The sequence below is a fragment of the Myodes glareolus genome, chromosome 1 (assembly GCF_982192425.1).
Source record: "Myodes glareolus chromosome 1, mMyoGla1.1, whole genome shotgun sequence".
NCBI lineage: Eukaryota > Metazoa > Chordata > Mammalia > Rodentia > Cricetidae > Myodes > Myodes glareolus.
The window spans coordinates 4958501-4981971 of record NC_142026.1 but is presented as its reverse complement, the minus strand read 5'-3'; the positions used below and the strand labels follow the sequence as shown (position 1 = coordinate 4981971).

Below are 23471 nucleotides of genomic sequence, written 5' to 3'. Positions count from 1 at the left end.
TCTGAAAATTCCAAGAGACTTGGGCGGATGCAGACTGTTAGGTCACAGACAGATACAGGGAGAGAGGATGCCAGCCCCTCTGCCACGTCCCCCTGGCACCTACTGCGCTCTGCTGCAGTCGTCCCAACTGCACTCGGTTGAGCAGACATTCTCTGCTCTCTCCCCTTCACTAGGATGGAAATCCCATAGGCCTGGGTTCTCGTTTAGAACTGTGTTAGTCCAGAATGCACTGCTCGATACCCGAGCTGTCTAGGACAATATTGCTTTGTTCCCTGAGGACTTCATAGTTAAAAACATTGTGTATGTCGATGTGACATTTTCCTTGTTTTGTGTTAAACACACCAAAAGAAAGTCACATTTATCTTTGACTTCTCCTTTCTGTATTATGACAGGAAAGTCCCACAATAGCTGAGACTAACTACTAACTATCCAGTTCCTAGGAGACTGACTACTAACCATCCAGTTCCTAGGAGACTGACTACTAACTATCCAGTTCCTAGGAGACTAACTACTAACTATCCGTCCTAGGAGACTGACTACTAACTATTCAGTACCTAGGAGACTAACTACTAACTATCCAGTTCCTAGGAGACTAACTACTAACCATCCAGTTCCTAGGAGACTGACTACTAACTATCCAGTTCCTAGGAGACTAACTACTAACTATCCAGTTCCTAGGAGACTAACTACTAACCATCCAGTTCCTAGGAGACTAACTACTAACCATCCAGTTCCTAGGAGACTGACTACTAACTATCCAGTTCCTAGGAGACTAACTACTAACTATCCAGTCCTAGGAGACTGACTACTAACTATTCAGTTCCTAGGAGACTGACTACTAACCATCCAGTTCCTAGGAGACTAACTATAACTATCCAGTTCCTAGAAGACTAACTACTAACTATCCCATTCCTAGGAGACTAACTACAAACTATCCAGTTCCTAGGAGACTGACTACTAACTATCCCGTTCCTAGGAGACTAACTACTAACTATCCAGTTCCTAGGACGACACCTGATGCTGTAATAAATACTGGTGAGTAAACAAAGAGTGATTATGAATGTATTTGGCAAAGATGAAGAAGTCAATAAATGTTATTAATTGAATCAATATGGGTGAAGAAAATTTAAAAGTAAACAAAATTGAAACACCTTCCTAACAGCATGATATACACTTTTTTAATCTATCAGGAGCAGCTAACTAGACACAATTTGTTTAGGACAAAAGCCTAGAAATGGTATAGAGAAATGAACTCAATGGGCTGGGCAGATGGCTTAGTTAGTGGTGTTGGCTACATAAGCATGAAGAACTGACTTCGGATCCCCAGTACACACATGAAAAGAGAGGCACACACCTATAACCCTAGCACTGGGGTGGAAGAGTTGAGGATTCCTGTCAGCTGTAAGGTGTTCAGTGTAGCTCAGACAGTGAACTCCATGTTCAATGACAGACCCTGTTTCAAGAAAAAAAAAAAAAAAACAAGGTAGAGAGGAACTAAGAAAACACTTGGAATCAACATCTGGCTTCTAGATATTTACTCCCCCATAGAATCCATACATCCATACACACACACACCAGAACACACAATAAAACATGTTCACACACACAAGGAAAACGAACTTGTACAACATCAAGCCTTTCACTCAGTTTCCCAAACATGGGTTTTGAAAAGTGACCTAAACTCTAAAGAGAAGACAGTAGAAGCTGGTATATAAAGGGATTGGTTAGAACCACTAAGAATTTCATTTGAGGACTACAAGAGACTGACAAGATTATTAAGCAACCAAGAAATTAGGTGGTAGTCTCTGGCTTTTCCACTCTAGGTGATATTACTGTGGCCAAAAGATATTTGGGACTGACAGCCTGGAACTTGTCTACTGAAGGTTTGAGCTCTGCTCTTTGACCACTGGAGTCTTGACTGGCCTTTCTGTATAGAAGTATCTTGAAGAACATGATACCTAAGGAAGTGAAGTTCATAAAGCAAAAATAAGGAAGCATCTTGACAGAAAGATCAATGGGGATCCCAAGTCCCACACCAAGGTTTTCCTCTGAATATAAGCTGCTTTTGGTAAAACAGTTTCCACTTATGACCAGATTCAGGAGCTGCTAAGTCCATCCTAAGTTTTCCTCCCAGCCTTGCAAATGCAGGCTGGAACTTAACAGACACACCGCCTTCCTGCACGGATGGCAGTGAGCACACCTGCCATGTCTTTTGAGCATGTGTAGCTCACTCCTGCACCGAGAGTAGAGCACTGAGAAGGCATGTGTAAACCCTGCACTCTTTCCCAGCAGCCTTCTGTGTGCTTGTGTGAGTCTTCCTTTCCTTCTGAACGTTGATCCTGGCTATTCTGCATGCCATGTCCCTGTGCCCAACACAAGTCCCAGTAACGCCTTGCTCAGATGGTGTCCTCCTAGTGATTTCTACGCCAGCAGAGGAGCCCTTGGATGAGCTGGTAACACTAAGAGAAGGTGACATGAAAAGGAGCTGCACTTGGCCTTTTTCTGATTTCTATATCAAACTGAGCAAAAGATTGATAGCAAACCCAAGGAAGGTCTCCCTCAGCAGAGTTTATGAAGTAGCAGCCAAAGTTGGAAGGTTCTGGAATTGTGCCTTTTTCCACAATAACTCATGACCCTTGGAAGAGCCAGACTTGACTCATGCAAGGAGGTAATTTAAAATCAGCAAATCATAGCAACATACAAACTAGATAATGGGTGGAAAGATGAATGGAATTGACTTCCTATAACTTTCCCGTAGGATCAAGGGCGGGTGAAATAATGAATTAATGAATAAACACTCCCACTCTGTGTCACCAACATGAGTGGAACAGCTAACATCAGCACAGTCAAAACACTTGGCTCTTTAGAAGCAAGAACAAGGCCACAGCTAACACATTACAATTTGAGGACGAGGAAGGGGGCAGAATTTAAGGAACTCCCCTAACCTCCTTGGCCAGGTATCACTGTCCATGGACTAACTGTAGAAGCTACACCAGAGCTCATATTTAGGAATATATTAGAGCAGAGCAGACAATGGAAAAAATAATGCATATTTAAGTCACATCTAACTCTGCGAGAACCTTAGAGCAATCAATCGCTTTTAAATAAGAAAGAAACTAAGTCAATAGCATCTGAACAACAGATGAGAATTAAAGCAAAATCTGTTGGCTAATGGTAACAGCTTTTGTGTTCTTTGTTGCTGAAAGCGTGCATACAGCAGTAACTCCAATATGCTCTCCAGCTCAGATGCAAAAGGCTATGGAAAACAGTTGCTATTTTTATCCCAGAGATAAAATCTAACCCCACCGCTCAGCTCTTAATTTTGCTAGAGTAGTGAAAGGGAGCAAGAGCCAAGTGCTGTGGGCCTGGAGAATCCAGGGCTCCTGGCACCTACTATGTGGAAACAGGGAGCGTGCTGGGAAAAGGGAAGAGATAGCCCTGTACTGTGGACAAGAAACACCTGGAGCCACATAACAAAAAATACAGTCAGGATTTAACTTGACGACAATCTCAGAAACAGGCCATGTGAGTCTCTGAGAGTTTTCATATTTACAGATTACTGCAGTTAAATCATGTTTATAGTTTTTTCTTTAATATCCCAAAGAGGAAACTTGTCCTTATAAATTATCATGGCATTGTAAAAGCAGTAATAATACTTATGATAATGACTGTGCTGGTTTCGTTGATACTGTAAGCAATTAGTACAATCTTAGTGGCTTGAATAACACGTATGGATGACAATTAAGGGGCTAGCCAGAGGAAGTCGTTTCCTTGTTCTGTCCAGCGTACACAGCGGCTTATAGTCCTGGGCTCATTTTCCCCTCCTTCCACTTTCACAGCACACGTGCTGCATTTCTTTGCACCACGCTTCCTTGTCTTCCACTTATGCTTGTAAGGCCCTGTGACTCCACTGGGCTCACCGAGGAAACTCAGAACAGCGGCTTTATCTCCAGGCCGGCAGAGCAGCCATCCTCCTGCCTTCTGCAACCTTAATTCTCCCTTGTCAAATAACACATATACAGATGCTGAGGAATATTTAGGGACATTTTGTTTCATTACTGAATATATATTACCTGTAAAGCACAGTTCCAAGTAGATTATATAATTAATCAAATATATTTTCCACTGTGGTAGTAGAGCCAATTAATATTCTCAGTTTTCAGAAGATGAAACTAAAGTGAAGAGATTAGTTGTTTAATGTTCCCTAGCTGGAGCATGCAGGGGCTGAGATTTAGATCAGAAGTTCTCATGCAGAGCCTGAACTTGCAACCATTCAACTCCATAACTTCACAGACAAAATTCTCATGTGATTTACTGTTATAATTATTGCTAAAATGCTTACATTACAGACTACACCTCCTTTACTAGAAATATTTTATATATTTATTTACCTTAGTATATACATACATACATAGATGGTGTCCATTCATGAGTGTATGTGTATTCATTCGTGCATGTGTGCATATATATGTGAGAGTGAGTGTGTAACGCACGCACATATGTGAAAGCCCAAAGGTTGAAGCTGAATTCTTCCTTGATTGCTCTTCACCTTACATATAGAGACAGGGTCTCTCAGTTGAACCCAGAATGTGCTAATTTGATTCGGCTAACTAGCCAGCTTACACTGAAGATCCTGTCACCCTCAGGGATCACAGGAGGGCTACGTTGTTGTGGACTTGAGTATTTGTTTACTCAAGCAAAGATGTGTTACATTTGTTTGTGCTGGAGAATAAATGTTTAACTATGTAAATATGTGTTGCTGTTTCATTTTGCCTACCTAAGGTACCTGATTGGCCTAATAAAAAGCCAAAAGACCAATAGGTAGGCCATGGAGATATAGATGGGGTTTGTGGAGAGAGAAAAGAAAAGCAAGCCAACTAGGGCCAGCCAGCCATCGACAGAGGAACGGAAAGCAGAAAGGCAGGATGGACAGTAGGTAGGTAAGGTAAGCGAGCCTCAGGGCAGCACAGATGAATAGAAATGGATTAATTAATGTTAAAGAAAAAGTTAGCTAGAAACAGGTATAAGATGAGTCTGAACATTCATAGTTGATAATAAGTCTCTGTGTCTTGATTTGGGAGCTTGTTGGCAGTTCAGGAAAGTCTGCTACACTGCCTGCATAGGGTTTGTGTGTATTCTAAGGATTTGAATTCTGGCCTTCATATTGGCAACGAGCCATAGCCATCTCCCCAGCATCAACCGCTTATGGGATCTGAGGAGCATAAGAATGACACCTGGGCTCCAAAATTTAAGGTGACAAAGGAAGGGCAGTGTCTAGATGGCCCAGAGGGGAGAGTCACTCAACTATAGTCTAGAGTCATGCTAAGCAGAAAGAGCACTGCCTTAGACTGAGCCCCTGAAGTATACTAAAACCAGAATGTGACCACTTGGCTACATATTACAAGATCAAAATGGACAGGTTTTTAAAATATCAGGAGGTTCACAGTAAGCCATCAGAAGAGGTCCTGTCACCCTGAGACACAATGGTGAACAAGTCCCTGGTCCAGTCACTCCGGAAGAAGGCTGCTTGCACTAGCCAATCCACGTCGCAATCCCTGCTTTTGCTCTCTTCATTCTTTCCCTGTTTATGGAGCCCACCCCTTCTGCTTAGCTTGTCCAAGTGTCTTTCTTCTGTCGGTGAGATTCACAAATCAATAGCAAAAGATTTGATCTTTAAATTTAAAATCTTATCCTTTTGATCATCCAATGATTTCTAGGGTATTGGACCTGCGAGGGTAACGAGAATGGCTCCCATAGACTCATACGTTTGAATGTTTTGTTTCTAGTTGGTAGAGTTATTAAAGGACTAGGAGGTGTGGCCCTGTTAGAGGAGATGTGTAACTGGGGGTGGCCTTTGAGGTTTCAGAAGAAGCCTGCCATGCTTAGTGCTCTCTCTGCTTCCTGATTGTAGTTTTAATATGTGAGCTCTCAGCTCTTCCTGCCACCATGCCTTTGTTCTACCGCCATGGACGCTAACCCTTTGAAGTCTAATTAAACACTTTCTTTTATAAGTTGTCTTGGTGCCGGTGTTTTATCACAGCAATAGAAAAGTAACTAATTGAGGTAACCTCAGCAAGGCTGCACAGCAGGTCTTATTACAGTGTGTCCAGGGGCAGAGTTGCTACTGGGACTTTAAGGCACTACTGGAAGCAGCATTGTTGGAACACTGGCTATGTAATGGGATGCCTCAGAGCTGGCCCTACTACTTTTGTCCTTTAAATGTCATTTTGTTGTTCTAAGGCTCTCTCTCTCTTTCTCTCTCTCTCTCTCTCTCACACACACACACACACACACGTGGAAGAAGGAAGGAAACAGGAAGGGAGGGAAGGAAAGAAGGAATAAAAGAACTGAATTGTCTTTTCTATCTAAAATTATTAGTTGAAGATTTCACACTGAGAATAACTGGTATCCCCCAGCGTGTTTAAGAGACAGATACTCTAAGGGTTTTACACAATTTGCTTAAATACGTTATTTGTCATCCATAGCAAAGAAGGATAGAGACTGGTAGTTTTGATAGGGAATTATAGAAATAAAGTCATGAAATGGGTACCTCTACCTAACTTCCTGCCCCAACCCACTTCCCCTCCCTGCTCTCCCCCCAAAAAAAGGGCTATAAGAAAATCCTAGATTTAGAAAGTGACTTTGTAAACTCTTCTGCTTTGTGAGCAGCAAACATTTTCTGATCTTCTCCCTTGACCTAAGCATGATAGCATGCTTGAGGGAGTCTGGCATGTCCTAGGTAGGAAGGCAAACTGGTGCCCCGAGAGAAGTCTTAGGGAGCAAGGCTGGTATGACATTCATGTGGTAGGGGTGAGGAAGGGAAGAAAGGGGAACAACTGCACTTGAGTGATGTTGGAGCGGTAAGGAGGGGTGACAGTAGAAGGCTGGGTAGGTGCTGCTGTGGCGACCACAGAGTTAAGCTTTCTCTGGCTCCATCTAAGAAGTCTAGATAGATGATGATGATGATGATGATGATGATGATGATGATGATGATGATGATGATAATGATGCCACCACTGTGCCTCTGATGCTCAGGTCACTGCCTTCTCTCACCATCTAAAAAGCTTGGGTAAGGGGACTCTATGCACACTATCCAAGGTAAGCGATCCTCAAGAAGTCAGCCATGCAAATGATTTCCACCAGCAGCAACTATTATACTAAAGGGCATCCTCCAGGGCTTCCTTCCGAACAGTCCACAAAGGTGTTCATGAAGGAGCCCTGGTAGTCAGTTTGTACCACCCAAGCCAGATAAAACCTCCTCCAGGTTAACACTGCCTTCCTGTGCACATGGTTCCACAGACAGGGAAGTTATGCCCGGGGCCAAGGTATATTCTAGTTACACTGAACTAGCTGTGCAAGCCTCTGACCAAATGACCAGAAATCAGTCAGATCACTGAAAAGCAGAATGTGGAGAGAGAGCTTCTACAGAGTGTTTTTGGAGGGCATCTGTAAAGAAGAAACAGGATGTATTCTGACTGTGTATTGCTTAGTGCTCTTGGCTGCCGAATCTACCACACATGGCATCTCATCTTCCAGGCCCACGGGGCCCACAGGAAGGAATGATGCTAGCCTCAGTCTGAAAGAAGTAGAAGGAAGATGTGTGAAACTTATGACTGAGATGTGGAAGGTCATGGAATGAGACCAGGATCATACAGCCCCCATTGCAGGGCCATCTCTAGTGCATCAGAAGCCACAGGGACACAGAGAGAACACTTCCTCTGCCCTACTTGGCACTGGCCTCTTAACAACAAGCTTGTGACCACTGCCTGTCCCCATCCCAATCTTCAGGGGACACCCAAAAGGCTTTTTGTGCTTTCTTTGCAAAGAATAAAAATGAAAACCAGAGTCATAGCCTTGATTTTTATGAATATAACTGAAGTGAGAGAACACTTGAACCTTTTTCAGAGCATACACAAAGAAGTGATTTAGCTGGGAGAAGCAAAGCCAAGGACTTTTGCAGCCGGCCCTTACCTCAGCATGGCACTGAATCCCTTCCTCTTCATTTTCCTCTCTGGGTCTTCACTTTCCTCTTTCTGTTTTTTTTCCTTGATTTTCAGCTTGCCCTTTCCCTTTTTCTTCTCCTTCTCTTTTGATTTTTTGACTTTCCTGCCTTTATTTTCCATATTGTCTAGTTCGGGGTTTTCCTGAGGGGCAGACTCACAATTCAGAGCTCCGAGGCCAGAGTGAGAGCTCTTATCAGAGAGACCGTCTGTAGAGAGAAAAACCACCATCAGTGGTCAGGGGTACTTATGGTTAGGGTATATATATCTTATCAGAGAGAACGTCTGTAGAGAGAAAAACCACTATCCGTGGCCAGGGTTACTTATGGTTAGGGTATATATATGTCAAAATGTAAAATGCAGAGGGATAAATAGACATGCTCAGTGTTCTACCTGAACACGTGGCTACTTGTACCCTTTGAAGTAGGACTTCCCAGTCCTGGGCACTCCAATCAATCTTTGAGGTTAGGAGTGGGGCACACTGGGTGTTAGCTGGTAGCACAAAAGGCTTGAAATGGGCTGAAGCGCTAATCTCCCTGGAAGCTGGCTGGTTAACCTCCATCAGTTCCAAAAGCCCACACGCTGGGAAACAAACAGGGTGAGTTTTCTTCTAAGAGAGGTTTTCTGAGTATAAATATAGCCCACTGCTTCTATGCAATGAATGCAGACAGTCCTCTGCTTGATGTTGCTTTTAATGATTCAAATAAGAATGCTAACAAATGCATGCTTAGTGCTCCTGCCCTAAGGGTAAATGACAGTTGGTCCTTTTAGGGACGTGAAAGAGAACATTTTTTTTTTTTTCAGCTTGCACTGTGAAATAAATTGCACATTGCATTCTCCAATCCCATGTTCGTTAAGCCAAAGGGCAAAACATATCGGGAAAATGAATTACTTTTAATATCAAAAATATAATTGTGATCCTTAAATCATTTTTTCAGTAGTTAGTGCAATTCTCACTTATGACTTGCAGATGCTAATGAGAGGAAGGGCCCACTGAAGGGGGCATATGGCCCTACCAGCTTCTGCTTCCTCCGGCCCATCGTAAGATTTGTCAATGGCCGCTCTGAAGCTCTCGTTGCAGCCCCTGCCTCGCACCATGTGTGGCCTGGGCCTGTGGAAAGGCAGGTCACTCTTCCTGACTTCAGCCACCGCCGTCTGCAGGCTCTCCAAGGAACTGGACTTCTTCAAACCCAGAGTTGGACCAAAATCTTTGCTTGGAGAGTCTGGAAGAAAAAGGGTGAAAGATCAGTCCTCCCCATGCTGGAGCAGTGCACTACAGTGGAAATACATGTTATTCTAAGAATATTTCTTCCTGGGAAGCTTCGAAAAGAGGGTGTTAAATTAGTAAGCATTGTTGGCTAAACTCCTGCTTGGTCATTAGTTTTGGTCATCTTGGGGAAGGGAATGGATTGACATCTCTGAACCTTAGTTTCTTTTTGTACAGCTGTGGTAAACTTTTAAGTGACATTATTCAAATCTGTTTAACACATGGAATTTTATATGCATATATATATACATATATATACATATACATATATATAAACATATATACATATATATATAAACAAACACATAGGTATACACACGTATGAATTTGAGAAGTTAGTATCTACAGATTATACATATATATACATATACATATATATACATATATATACATATATATAAACAAACACATAGGTATACACACGTATGAATTTGAGAAGTTAGTATCTACAGATTACATGTTTGAGAGTATATACACCCATGCGCACACATATGGACAGAGAGGCAGACAAACTCTATGTAGACCAGAATGGCCTCGAACTCACAGAGATTTGCCTGCTTCTGCTTCTGGAGTGACGAGGACACGGGCATTCACCACCACCCCCAGCCAGCGGCACACAGCTCATAATGAACCTAACACAGTAAGTCTTCCCTCTGTGTGCTCAGCCTTGCCTTCTCATTCGCTGTACCTGGTATGACTGCCAGACTTGTTTATCTGATTGGACTAGAAATCAAGGACCATTTGTGGTAAGGATTTTCATAATTAAATTCTTTACATTAGCCTAAAGATGATTAATGCATGGTGAATGAAATTTATTTAGTCTGCAAATAAAGCAAAGCAAGCAAGGAAAGAGATTCTCTCTGTGATGCTGCTGCAGGTGGATTTCAGTGTGGACCCCAGGAAAGTGCCTCTTTTTTAATTTTATTTTTTGTGGGTCTGAACTTTAAATATAATTGTGTTGATAAAATGCTCAGAGGCTTAATACAGCAAGTGTTGACTTCAGCTTCTTTGTAAAGTATAGAAAATCATAAGAAGATGATGGCTTTACTCTTTTAGTAAAACAAAACAACCTATCAAAGAGTCAGTCATGTACAAAGAAAACCTAGAACTACAACTGAAATCCAGAAGTCACATTCAGAGACACATTATGGTTTGTATCTTTACAAATCAGTAAGTGCAGAGCAGAGAAGCAGAACCCGAGAGCTTTCAGGGCCTAGCTTTCGCCGCACACTACCTTCTTGGACAGTTTGCTTTGCCCTCGGCCTGGCCTAGTCTACTGCACTCCTTGACCTCCACTCTTGCTTCAGCTAGTCTCCTTATCATCAATGACAAGATTAAGTGATAGAAATATTAGTAGCAAAATGGCTATTAAGATAGAAAGGATTCCATTCAAGCTTTTGTCTTGGCATCAAGCTGTTCCACCTGGCCTCACTGCTTCCCTCCAGGAACCAGGAAGACTTTTCATCAAGAGTGGCACCACTGGAAATGACGGACTCTGCAGATTGTCCATGCATGGGGCATGAGCATGCATGGAGCACTGGGTATGTAGCAACTTCAATGCACGCCACACCCTAAGGCATTTAAAGATGAAAACAAGTAACGCATTAAAGTGGCACCCTTCAGCTCCCCACTGGGCACTGAGCAGAGCGGTCCAATCGCAGCCCTGTACCACCCACTTTACAACCTCAAGATGCGTTCTGTAGCTGCCATCTACTTGATTATGGTCAAGGCTCTGAAGCTGACCCACCCAGCTGAGCCAGCACATTGTGACAACTGTATATTACCTTATGACTTCACCATTAACTTACAAGAAGCAGCCTCACACTGTGAACAATACACACAACGATAATAAACACCCCATTTTATAGATAACAGCGCATATTTAATAAAAGAAACTGAGAAGAGACTGAGAAAAATACAAGGAAATTCAGGAACAAATTGCAGGTGCTATTTGCAAGCATAAATACCAAGGCCACACTTCTGTTAAATCCAGAAAAAGACACTTTCCCCAGTTCAGAGCAAGGAAGGATAGCTGGGGAAAAATTAGAATCAAGTAAAACCATTTCTGACAAGGAAAACAAGAGATAACATAGAGGTTTGGGAATATTGAAACAACAGAAAGAGCTTTAGAATTTACAGAAAATATTTTTTAGCATCAATCCCTAGGGATGTCTGGCATAAAACTTGGTGAAAATATAAAAAAAAAAGAGAGCTAACTGAGGAAGCCTAGATCTTCTGTCAACAACAGCAGCCATCTTTTATTTATTAATTGCCACTTGGGAGATTATATTAGAGCCCAAACTGTAAGCACTCACATCAACCTTTAGCAATAAATTCCAGGGAACTTGAAAGTGAATAAATCATTGGAGATATGAGGCATGTTATCTAAAAAGAGCCTGTCTATATCTCAGAAAGAAGTTCTGAGCAGGAACAAATACACAGCCACGGATTCTAAGAGAACCAGAGGAAAGGAGCCAAGGATTTTGTAAGATTGACAGAGTTGACAGTTGATGAGCATGTGCCTGTGTGCGTGCATGCATGTGTTTCCTGGCAGGAAACTGCAAGGGACACTGGGCATCATTAGACCTAAGACACATAGTAGAACTAAATTCAAAAGATAAGCCTCAGTTCTGGACCTTTAATTTGAGAGACCAGGGTTCTCTTCTTGGAAAAAAATAATTCTATTCATTCCTAGGAGTAATCAGAAGGAAGAAATGGAAGAGACACAGATGTTTGATTTTTGAGCCCTCAAAGTAGAAAGGCCCCTTTAAGGAGCTGCAGGTCCTCTGACCCAGGTTGGATCTTCTGGAGCTGGGGAATTTTGCCATAAATCACTTGACCCCTGTGTATCCTTCACATTAGGTCAGAGTTACCAGCCTGGGAGATGTCAGCTGGTGAGTGTCAGCACTAAGACCCACCAAATCTCTTGGAGGGAAGTGCCCAATCAGAAGGAGAGCTGTGTGGAGCAGAAGGGACCAAAGTCCCTCTTCCCCACCCCTAGCCTCACCAGTGTACAGGGAATTTTGCGGCTTTCAGGATGAGCTGGTTCCCACTCTATTTCAGTGCTCACCGTTTACACACACAGATGAAATTCTTTTTCCCAGGCTCCCTCGAAAAGCAGAGGTCTCCTTGAAGGAATATATAAAATGAGCAATTTATCAAAATCAAAACCTCAGCTATTCGAATCCATTGAAGTCATCCCCAAATGTGATGATTCTTCACATTTTCCTTTGTGGCTGAAGTGATGGAGGCTGTGGCCGATTATAAGCAATTGTCTGGGCAAGTGATCTATGGATACCAGGTGTTATTCGTCATGGAATGGACCTTGTCCAGATTTGAACACTTGCTGTCCCATTTTGAGTATTCACAGAAATATTTTGTAGTTGAGTGTTTGACGATTTCCTGGCCATCTTGGGCTAGTTGTAAATGCCAATCTTTATAGCAAAGTTTTCATTTTTCAGACTTCTCCATCAGATGGCCATGGTCTTTAGGTTTTAATGAACTTTCTGTTCCTCACAAACATGAACTTGACACACATGGACATCATGAAGGAAATGAGAGATTTATGAGGAATATTAAAAGAAAGCGTTTAGTTAATAAAAAATAATTCCTGGGAAGTTATAATGAAATATTCTGAACACATTCACTCTCATTCTTCCAAGAAAAAATACAGTATCAAAACAACCTCAAACTAAAACCAGATAGAGTCATCAAGATGGATGGCTGTTTATGCCTACACAAGACAGTTACATTACACCATCTAAGGCGCAGGGAATGGCCAGGTGGGGGTAGCGTAACAGCTGTAAGTTATGAGAAATGGCTGTGAACTGTTATCTGAGCAAGACACGGCCACTGTACTCACGACCTCACAGCAACTATGGATATTTGCACTGGATTTGTGTAAGGATGGTGTAGGGGCTTTTCCTCTTCCTACTGAGCTATTTGTTACTCACAGGCGCAGGGAAAGGGGAGTCACTAGCCTTCAGCTTTGTATCCACTGAAGACCACACTAGGTTCTAGTGGATAGTTCTGGCACAGTAGTCACACAGAGGGCCTTGATTAAACCAAACGGGTCATAAAACAGTCAAGAGTCAGGAGGTGGGGAAGGAAACTGGTAAGGCTAAGAAGTTGGTAGGGACAGGGGAATGTAGAAGAGAGTGTGAGAGAGCAATCAGATACATGCTATACATGTATAAAATATTGAACTAACACAACTAACCAACAATATTTATGTAGTAAAATAAAAAGGAAACATATTTGAAGGAGCTGTGCATTCATTTTTTTCATAAAGAAGTGCCACAGCTCAGTGAAGAACTGCCTGTAGAGTTTAGTTCTCTGACAAGCTGCTTGCAGGAAAATAGCAGGTCTCACCTACGGAGCAGGCAAAGGATCCGGGACACAGAGGCATCTGGCCTTTTTTTATTATTAAAGTGTGTGGGTGCACAGATTAAAGGACTCATTTGGAGGCCAAATAACCTAATATAAGTGGCACACTTTCCTATCTAGAAAATTAGATTTCTGAATTCCACCTAACCTTTCTTGACCTTGCCGAAGGTATATTCTTAGCCCAGAGAAACAGTTGTGCTTAGGGTAGAGCTAGAGGAACACACAGTTGGGGGAAGTCAAGACACATGGATGCCCTCCCTGGATTCAGTGCTATGAGGTTCAAGTTTTACTGCCCAGGTAGAGAAGCAACATTTCAAAACAGATTCTTCAAACTTAGAAAATTTTTAACTCTAGCTTTCTAGATAGACAGCCCCCACAGTGTGAGCCTGAGGACCCCGGCAGGGACTAGTTTCTGACTGAGAATGGCTACTGGCTTCCGAACGACTGGTGATTTAGACAACAGAGAATAGAACTGTCCAGAGAGATGTGGTCTGCAGTGAGTACTCACAGGAAAGCTGGAGGCAACTCAAGTGTCTGATTGGTGTAGGAGGTCCTTCTGTATTTGTGTTGCTTTCATTGGTTATTACCTGCCTTGGCCTAGTTGATAGGGCGGAACTCAGGTAGGTGGGGAAGACAGAACAAAATTCTGGGGAGAAGAACAGAGTCAGGAAGACACCATGGTTTTCCTGCCTGAGACTGACGCTGGTTAGAATCATGCTGGTAAGCCACAGTCAAGTGGCGATACACGTTAATGGAGATGTGTTAAACTAACATGTTTGAGTTAGTCAATAAGAGGCTAGATATAATGGGCCAGGCAGTGTTTAAATGAATACAGTTTCTGTGTGGTAATTTCGGGTGTAAACTAGCTATACAGGACAGAACAAAGGGCCTCTGTGCTTCTTACAACATCTGACTCTGTCTGAGACCCTGAATTATTCACCTCTCTGTGCCTCAGTTTCCTCATCTGTCAGATGAGGATAAGGCAAGATCAGGGCAATCTTGGTGCATGGTGAGTTCTCATTAAGTATTTAGGTTAATTATGCCATTGTTACCCCAGTGCTATCTCTCTACATCTCAAATTAATCTTGCCCTAGTGCAACTGTGTAAGTTCACACTACCAATGAATTCTTAAATGTGACCATGTCTTTCACAAGATGAAGAAAAAGACTTCATAGGGAATTCCTATTTTTAATTTTAAAAATCACAAGTAAAAGTGACATTTTATGTATATGGTGTGTTATATGTGTGTGGTATAAGCATGAGTGTGCAAGTGTTCACACCTATACTCAACTGGTATTCTTACCTACTGAGTCATGTGCACAGCTCAGAATTTACCTTTTAATAAACAACTCCTTATATTTTCTCTTTCGAAATAGGTCTATATATTCATTTGTACATCTGATAGAGTGGATATAGTTAGTAAGATTAATAGTGGAGTCTTGGGTGCCCTACCCCTTAGGCTATAATCATTTAATTAGTCTCAGATTTCATTGGCAATGTTTAAACTTCCAACTCAAGCATTAAAATCACACAATAAAAGAATTCCTAATCCAGAAGAGCAGCAATTGTGTCTTCCATTATTGATGAAACTTCTTTAATGCATTTTTATTAAAAATAAGAAATTATTTGAGAAGGTACTCACTTTTAGATACATGGTAAGTTGTTTTTCCTCCTTGGTGCAAATGTTATAATTAACATTATATTAATGTTTATATATTTATATGTATGAAGTATATAACCTATGACTTCTATATCTAGTCATCACACACATAAATGTATAATAAAAACAACAAATAATGTACTAATTTGATGTCTCATCTTGTCTTTGTTGGAATGATGTTCTACCCTGTCTAGATCTTAGGAAAATGTGGTGATTATGGATTCCCTAGTAGAATGTTTTAGTGCAGGTTGGTGTGTGGCAGAAAGGAGTAGAAATGTGCTAGGAGAAAAGTGAGAAGGGCTGTGGGGAAGAAATGGATCCTGTTCACACCAGGAGGCAGGGGCTTCTAGAGTTGGGGGTGTGGTGGGAGAAAGGGCTCCTGCAAGTGGGCTGCAGTATGACAAGAATCTGGAGAGACAGAGATGAAAGGGCTGATGAAGCTTCAGTCTCCAGTAAACAGGGTTGAGATGGGAAGAGGAGTACCTGCAAGCAGGCTGCTGCAGGGCTAAGGTGAAAAGGGAGAGATCACAATGGAGAATAGGAAGACTACTGAGACTCTTCTACCTGGTCCCAGCATGGCAGTCACTGGTAGACAGTCTTTCTAGGTATCAGGGACAACACAAAGAATGGAATGGGATAGAAGAGAAGGCTGAGAGAGTCTACAATGTGAAGCCAATATCGACGACCCTCAAAGTACTTACTGAAGATAAAGTTAGAGTTCCGCCATAGTGCATTAGAGATAGAATTAAAATTACAATGTTTTCCAGGAGTCTCAACACGAAACTGGAGAAAACCAAAAATTTGTCAAAATGGTTTGCTCTCATTATCAATTTGGCCTTGCATTATTATGAGCACTGAACTTAGGCAAACATTGAGAAACTCTTTCCTGGTTTCACGGGGAGCTGTGATGTGAAATTAATAGCCTTAAAGCTCTACAAATGAGAAATTATTATAAATTCCAAGTAGGAAGTCACAATAGCACTTTACTCTCCCATATATTCTACTTTATCTTCCATTTTAGACTACATTTACTGAAATTTTTGTGTATTTGATTTTTCAGTGGATTCCCTAGAGGCAAAACATCTTCTGTGCTTTAATAGATATCATTGAAGACCCATTAGCTTTGAAAAAAATTCTCCATAATCTACAAATGTATAATTTCCCAAATTATGTTATCTGTGCTAACTGTGTCCATAATGGGTCTAATTACCTTCTTTCCTATCTCGGTATTCCAAATATTGATCATCAATCCAAGCTTATCACAATGCCCTGCTCCCTATTCATTACCTTAAGGCATAATGCAATCTGGATTTACATTATCTGCTGCCATTTGGATCTCAGTTCTCTTACTGGCAATTTCCAAGTTCTGCAAGAGCAGAGGTTGCTTTCCTTAGTCTCACAAATCCCAGAATCTTTTATCATTCCCTGAAACGCATGTCCAAATGTTCAATAATGAACTTCTCATTATGATTCATTCATTTGCATAATATCTTCTACCCCGTCTCTAAACACTGTCTATTTTAAAGTAAAAATACTCAGAGAAAATATGGGACAATTTTGTGAACAAATACACCTTTGATTATGAGGATGGACATGGCCCTTTAAGTGTCTTTTAATGTTTGCATAATATTGCTATATACTTGAAACATCTTTCCCTCAAGTTCCTCAAGTTCCTTCTTTTATATCAACAGTCAAGATCTTAGACTATGATGTGGTGTTTTGTTGTGGTTTTTTTTTGAGGACTCAAATTATAGTCAACAAATATAATGATAGCTAATTCATTACACATACAAAAATGCCACATTTTTAATTTCTGTGTTACAGAGAAGAAATGTAATCCATGATTCAATCCAAAGGAGCCAACTTATTAAATATGTATGTATGTATCTGTCTGTCTGTCTGTTTGTCTGTATCTATCTATCATCTATCTATCTATCTATCTATCTATCTATCTATCTATCTATCTATCATCTATCTATCTATCTATCTATCTATCTATCTATCTATATGTGTGTATGTATGTATCCATCTATCATCTATCTATCTATCTATCTATCTATCTATCTCTCTATCTATCTATCTATCTATCTATCTATCATCTATCTATCCATCTATTTCTTCCTATGTACTTATCTATCATTCTACCATCTGCCTGTCTAAAACTGTACCTGATAAAGCAACTGAAGAATACATCTTCTTCAATATACCGATTGTTTTCATGTTTTCCTTTTCTTCCTGTAAGCTTTCCTGAACTTTAAACATACACACATTGACCTGTAAAATAATAATCTATTCCAAAATCAAGAAACCAGTATTGGTCTCTGAGAAGGGCAATGTTGCTGTTTTAAGGAAAATATTTCTTTATTATGAAAGTAGAGGCGATAAATGAGCTCATTTCAAGGGCAAACAATCTGGTATTTCCTATGTATGAAGCTGGAACTCTAGTTGCCCTCTAACTTCTGAGCCTGGCTGGCCGGTGGCGTATTCCCAGGTGAGATATGCACTCCATCAAAGATGAACGTTAGAACGGGAACACACAGGTACAGGGGGTGGGCTAAGATGTTCTGATGTCCTTCAGTGCAGGGAGATTTTCTAGCTGGAGAAGCCCCCTCTAGTGCCTCATTTCCTCCGAGCCTTCATACAGCATCTGTTCTTTGTTAACACAACCTCCCCACCCCCGACAGCTCTTTCCTGTCACTTTCAACGATTTAATATCTCCCCCTCCACCGGTAATTACTCACTCATCTCTGTATTTGCCTTTCTTTCAGTGCTAGCCATTCCTTCCCTTCCTTCTTTCTTTGTGACAGTAACCGCTTCTCCCATCTCTACTTAGTGTGCACTTTGGTTGCACTTTTATCACCAGCAGGAGAACAGCTCTGTCCTCCAGACCCCCTTGAATACCTTAGCGGTGGGCTTTCCACTCAGAGCACAGGCTCCCCTTTCTCTTCTTACTCTTCTTTGCTTCCGTTGCACATCTCTCTTCTGCTTTTGATTATTGAGTGTGTTATGTCTTTATGAGGGCTGTGTACCACAGCACTACAAAAGCACACTGTAAAGAATTCTAATACAGTTCTAAAGCCTTAGTATAACTAGAAGTCCATATGTAATTGATTTGTAAAAGGTATTCTCACAAAAGTATTTTAAGACATACAAGTATGTTTGCATGTGTGTGTGTGTGTGTGTGTGTGTGTGTGTGTGTGTGTGTGTTTAAATATTTATTGGTTCTTTTAGAATTTCATGAAGTGGTTTCTGGATCATGTGTGTCCCTACCCCAACTCCCCCAAGACCTATCAATTCCCTATCTGCCCCACTGTGTGTGTACCAAACCTATGGGTGCTGCCTAGATATTCCTGGCTATCTGGCCTACTACTGAAGCGCTGTAGTTCACAGCTGGCGGTGAGACATCATTCCCACCTCCCTACATGCTGCAGTTTAGGCTTGAGCCTGAACAGGTCTTGCACATGCTGCTATAACCATCCCAAATCCACAGCAGCAACCGCCCGGCTGTGTCTGAAAGGCTCTGTTTCCTTGTGTTGTCCACCTCCGGCTCTGAGAACCCTCTCACTTCCCCTTCTACAATGATCCCTGACCCTGGGAGGGGGCATGCAGTAATGTAGTATACGGGTCCCATTTAGGGGTATCTGTATTTTTAAAGGCTAAACATTATTCTTATACTTAAAAATATTTCTCTGCTTTTTACACTTAATTGAATATAAGTATAAAAATAATCTCATCAGAATCTTGTTTACTCTTCATTATAGAAAAAATTTTTATCTGAGAATTTTTAGTTTTGTGCTAGCATGAATCAAGAGTTCTCTATAAGCATACTCTCAGTGATATTTCAATTTAATGTAAAAATGTGAAGTCAAAATGAAGTCAGCCAGCAATATTTACTCAGTATTCTGCGGCTCAGGAATGTGTGTGCTTCGACGATGACGGTAAAACAATCACAGTAGTAACTAACACTGTCCGTTGCGCTGCAGTTTGCCAAGTTCTTACACAAAGACCACATCATGACCAGTTGACTCCATTCAAATCCAACTGCTTGCTGATGAGGAGAAGCAGAAAGAAGGAGGGAGGAAGGAAAGGTAACTCTCAAGGGAGAGCATGTCCTCCGGGGAGCTCTAGAGCTCTGGGAAATGGACGAACTGCTCTTAGTGAGAGTGTGTCCTCCTACCACACCCTCACATGATCCTGTACACCTGGCCGGACCTACTTGCCTATTCCTTCAGCCAGACCTGGTTCTGCTCATGCACCTCTGCAGGTGACCGTGTCTCTCTCAAACAAGGTGACCCATGGGGACAGGTTCCTAACAGCTGCTCAGCTGGGGTCCACTGGCTCATCAGCACAGATGCACATAAACCCGATGGGCTTCCCAACTTCGGCTTTTTAGCCCCTTTCAAACCCTTTGACTCTTAACTCTTTGGAGTCACTCAGTAATCTGCGCACACACAGACACACACACACACACACACACACACACACACACGCACGCACGCACACACGCACGCACACACAAACACACACACACGCACACACACACATTGAAGTGCAATGTGTAATCAGACAGTTAATATTAGTAAATAAGGTTGGAATAAAAGAACCTGGGTTTCCCTTGGGCATAGTTACCAAGAAAAATGGGAATATTACAAAAATAACTACCCTGAAATTGCTGTATCTTCTGAAGCTGTGGAAGAACTAAACATGCTTGTCTACGTTCCTGGCACAACATACTTATGACAGGTAGGATGTCACCAGACTTAAACACAGGACACCTTATATCTGGGTTTTGATTAAAGAAACTTTTGTCTGCTTGAACCAGCAAGAACTGAAATATGAACTATGATAAATATGGGGAATTTTCCATGGCGTTTGGGCTGTACTTGTACTACAGTTCATAAATGTCAGAACCACCACTTGGCTCCCTTCAATTTCTCAAGTCCTCTGAAAGTGCAGACTTGTGAACCCCTATCCCCACCAAGCTTCTTGAGGCAGGACTCACCTGGACTCCCCTGAAGCTAACATTCTTCCCATGTTCTGTGATGCTTTAGAAAGCATACATGGCCAATTCCAGATACACAGCAAACCAAATATACTCCAACAGACAGCACAGAATTCCTGGAGGAGTTGTCTGAGAGCAAAGGACACTCTCCAATGTCTGAGTTTTGTAAGGATTATTCCATATGAGTATGTAATTTACTTTGACTATAAGCCCCAAACTCCTGTACCTTTCTTTTTCTCTCCCCTCAAACCTCCAAGTAGTCTCTTTTGCTACCCTGGGCAGTTTTGTTTTTGTTGTCATGTCACATATCACATGTAAATATGATTTCACATATGTATGTAAAATCTAGGGTTCATAAATGAGACAAAATGAATGATGACTGTCTTTCTGACTTTGATTTACTTCACTTAACACAGTTTTTCTCAACATTCCTAATGCTGTGACCCTTTAATACAGTTCCTTACATTGTGGTGATCATAAACCATAAAATTATTTTGATTTCTACTTTGTAACTATAATTTTGCTACTGTTATGAATTGTATTGTAAATATTTGTGTTTTCTGTGAGAGGGGTCATTTGACCCCCCAAAGAGATGGCAACCCACAGGTTGAGAACCCCGACTTCATATACCTATCATACATGCATATACATTCCTATACTGATATAATTTTGTTCTTCTTTACGCTGGAACGAAATTTGATTTTGTACATATGCTTTATTTTCCTTGTTTTCCTGTTAATAGACATCTAGGTTGGTTCCATACCTGACTATTGTGAGTAGCACTGCAATAAACACTGAGGTGTAGGTACCTCTGCTACACTGACTTAAACTGGCTTGGAGACCTTCAAGTGGATACCTAGCAGTGGTGTAGTTAGGTCATAGGACAGACAGGTCTATCTTTAGTCCTCTAAGAAATCTCTGCATTGATCTCCCTGTGGACACACTGATTTATCTTCCCACCAGTGATGCAGAAGGGTTCCTTTCTCTTGAATCCTCGCCAGCATTTGTTGTTAGCTTCTATTGATTCTCGTCCTGAGTGAGGGAGAGATGGACTCTCCTGGTAGTTTTGATTTGCATTTCTGTAGGGACTTAGTGATGCTTCACCCCTTTTCAGCTTTGCGTGCCTCATCTTTGGGGAACTATCTGCTCTTTATTAGCTTATTGACTGAGTTGTATGATTTCTTAGCATTCAGTTGTCCGACTTCCCTGTATATTTTATATGTGGTTCCACAGTTAGAGAGGTAGTTCTTGAAGATTTTCTTTTCTTCTAGATGCCGTCTCTTCACTAGATGCTTCCTTTGCTGGGTAGGGGCATTTTGATTTATTGTAATCTCATTTGTCAGTTGTTGGCATTATTTCCTGAGCTCTTTAAGTCGTTTTTCAGAAAGTCCTTGCCTATGTCTGTGTCTCCAAGAATTTTCCACTATTTCAGAGTTTTAGGTTTTGCACTAAAATCTATTTGGAATAGATTTTTGTACAGGGAGAAAGGTGGTGTTAATTTTATTCCTCTACATGCAGATGTCCAATTTTTAAAGCAACATTTTTCCAATGTATAGTCTCGACATCTTTGTTAATGATCAGATGGTTACTATTTCATTGATCTGTATGATTGTTTTATGTGAATACTATGCTTTTTTATTATTATGGATCTTCAGTATAATTTGAACGCAGGTATGGTGATAAGTCCAGTACTTTTCTTTTTGTTTGCTTTTTATTTGCTTTGGATATCAATAGTCCTTGGGGCTTCCATTTTATTTGTAGAATTATTGCTTTCTATTTCTGTGAAGAATGTTGGAATACATTGAAATATAATGTTTTAAGGCATGTCTGAACTAGTTTCTGACTTTCATTGATATTTATTATAATATCTTCATTTTCACCTCTAATTTTATTTATTTGTGTCTTTCCTCCTTTTGGTTTGGCTAAATATTTATTGCTTACACTTGTTCCTCTTTTTCAAATAACCTATTCTCTATTTCATTTATTCTTTGTATAAGTTGTTTTGTTTCCACTTCCTTAATGTCTACTTGATCTCTATTTTCCCTTCTATTCATTGATTTTAAATTTAGCATGGTATTATTTTTCCAAGACTATAAGGTACATCACTAATTGTTTACTTGCCATTTCTCTGAGTTTTTTAAATGTTAAAACTTATAGATTATAAACTTCTTTACTAGGATTCTTTCATTGCATTCCAAAGGTTTTGGTATATTGCATCTTAATTTTTATTAAGTTCCAGGGATTTTAAAACATTACCACTTGGAATTCTCTAAAGGCCCATTTATCATTCAATAGTGAATTTTTCTTACTCCATGGGTTTGTATGTTTTATACTTTCTCTTCCTGTTAAATTATGGTTTTATTTCACTATGATCAGATAGAGTGCAGGAAATCATTTCAATGTTCCTGTAATCCTTAAGAGCTGTTTTATGTTCCCTTACATGATGTTTTTTTTTTAAAAAAAAATTGTATGGACCTCTGAGAAGGTGCACACACTGCAGTGTTTAGATGGATGTTCAATAGACATCTGTTAGGTCTGTTTATGGTGCACACACTGCAGTGCTTGGATGGGATGTTCAGTACACATCTGTTAGGTCTGTTTGTCTATACTCTCGCTTAAATTTACATTTTCAGTAGATTTTGATCATAGTTTAGACAGATTATGCTATCTATTGGTGAGAGTGGTCTATTGAAGTCACTCATTATTGTATTCAGGTTAACCTGTTTCTTCACAGTCAGGAGTTGTATTATTAAATTAGGTGCACCAATGCATGGTGTATACAAGTTTAGAATTTGTATTTCCTACTGATGGATTACTCCCTTAATCAACATGAAAAGATCTTTAAAAATCTCTTACTAATTGGTTTGAAGTCTTTTTCGTTGGACATTAGAACAGCAATACCAGCTTGCCTTTCAGTTCCATTTACTTGAAATGAAGAGCCCAAATTTAAACAAAACAAAGCTGTATTAATTTCCTGGATTTCTCCAAACTCACAGCAATAATGAGAGCCATGTTATGCCCTCACTAATTAATCGCCTCTTTGGCATCCAGTAACAATTGACACTTTAAAGCAATAGCTATTACCTCGTACTTCTGGCATCCACGCCTCCAATCTCCTCTTGAATTAGTTGTGCTAACTTGGTGCCCCTGTTCCCT

The 23471-nt window shown here is 40.8% G+C and overlaps 1 protein-coding gene across 6 annotated transcripts in view; it reads right to left on the bottom strand.

Moving 5' to 3' along the window:
* The window catches only part of Pard3b (par-3 family cell polarity regulator beta), a 974006-nt gene that overhangs the window by 288543 nt on the left and 661992 nt on the right, over positions 1-23471 (bottom strand). For all 6 annotated transcript variants that reach the window (XM_048458971.3, XM_048458969.3, XM_048458967.3 and 3 more), the window contains 2 exons: positions 9017-9223; positions 7972-8209 (listed from right to left, as the gene is read on the bottom strand). In XM_048458971.3, coding sequence (XP_048314928.3) covers positions 7972-8209; positions 9017-9223 — 445 coding nt within the window. The remainder of the gene's footprint in view (positions 1-7971; positions 8210-9016; positions 9224-23471) is intronic.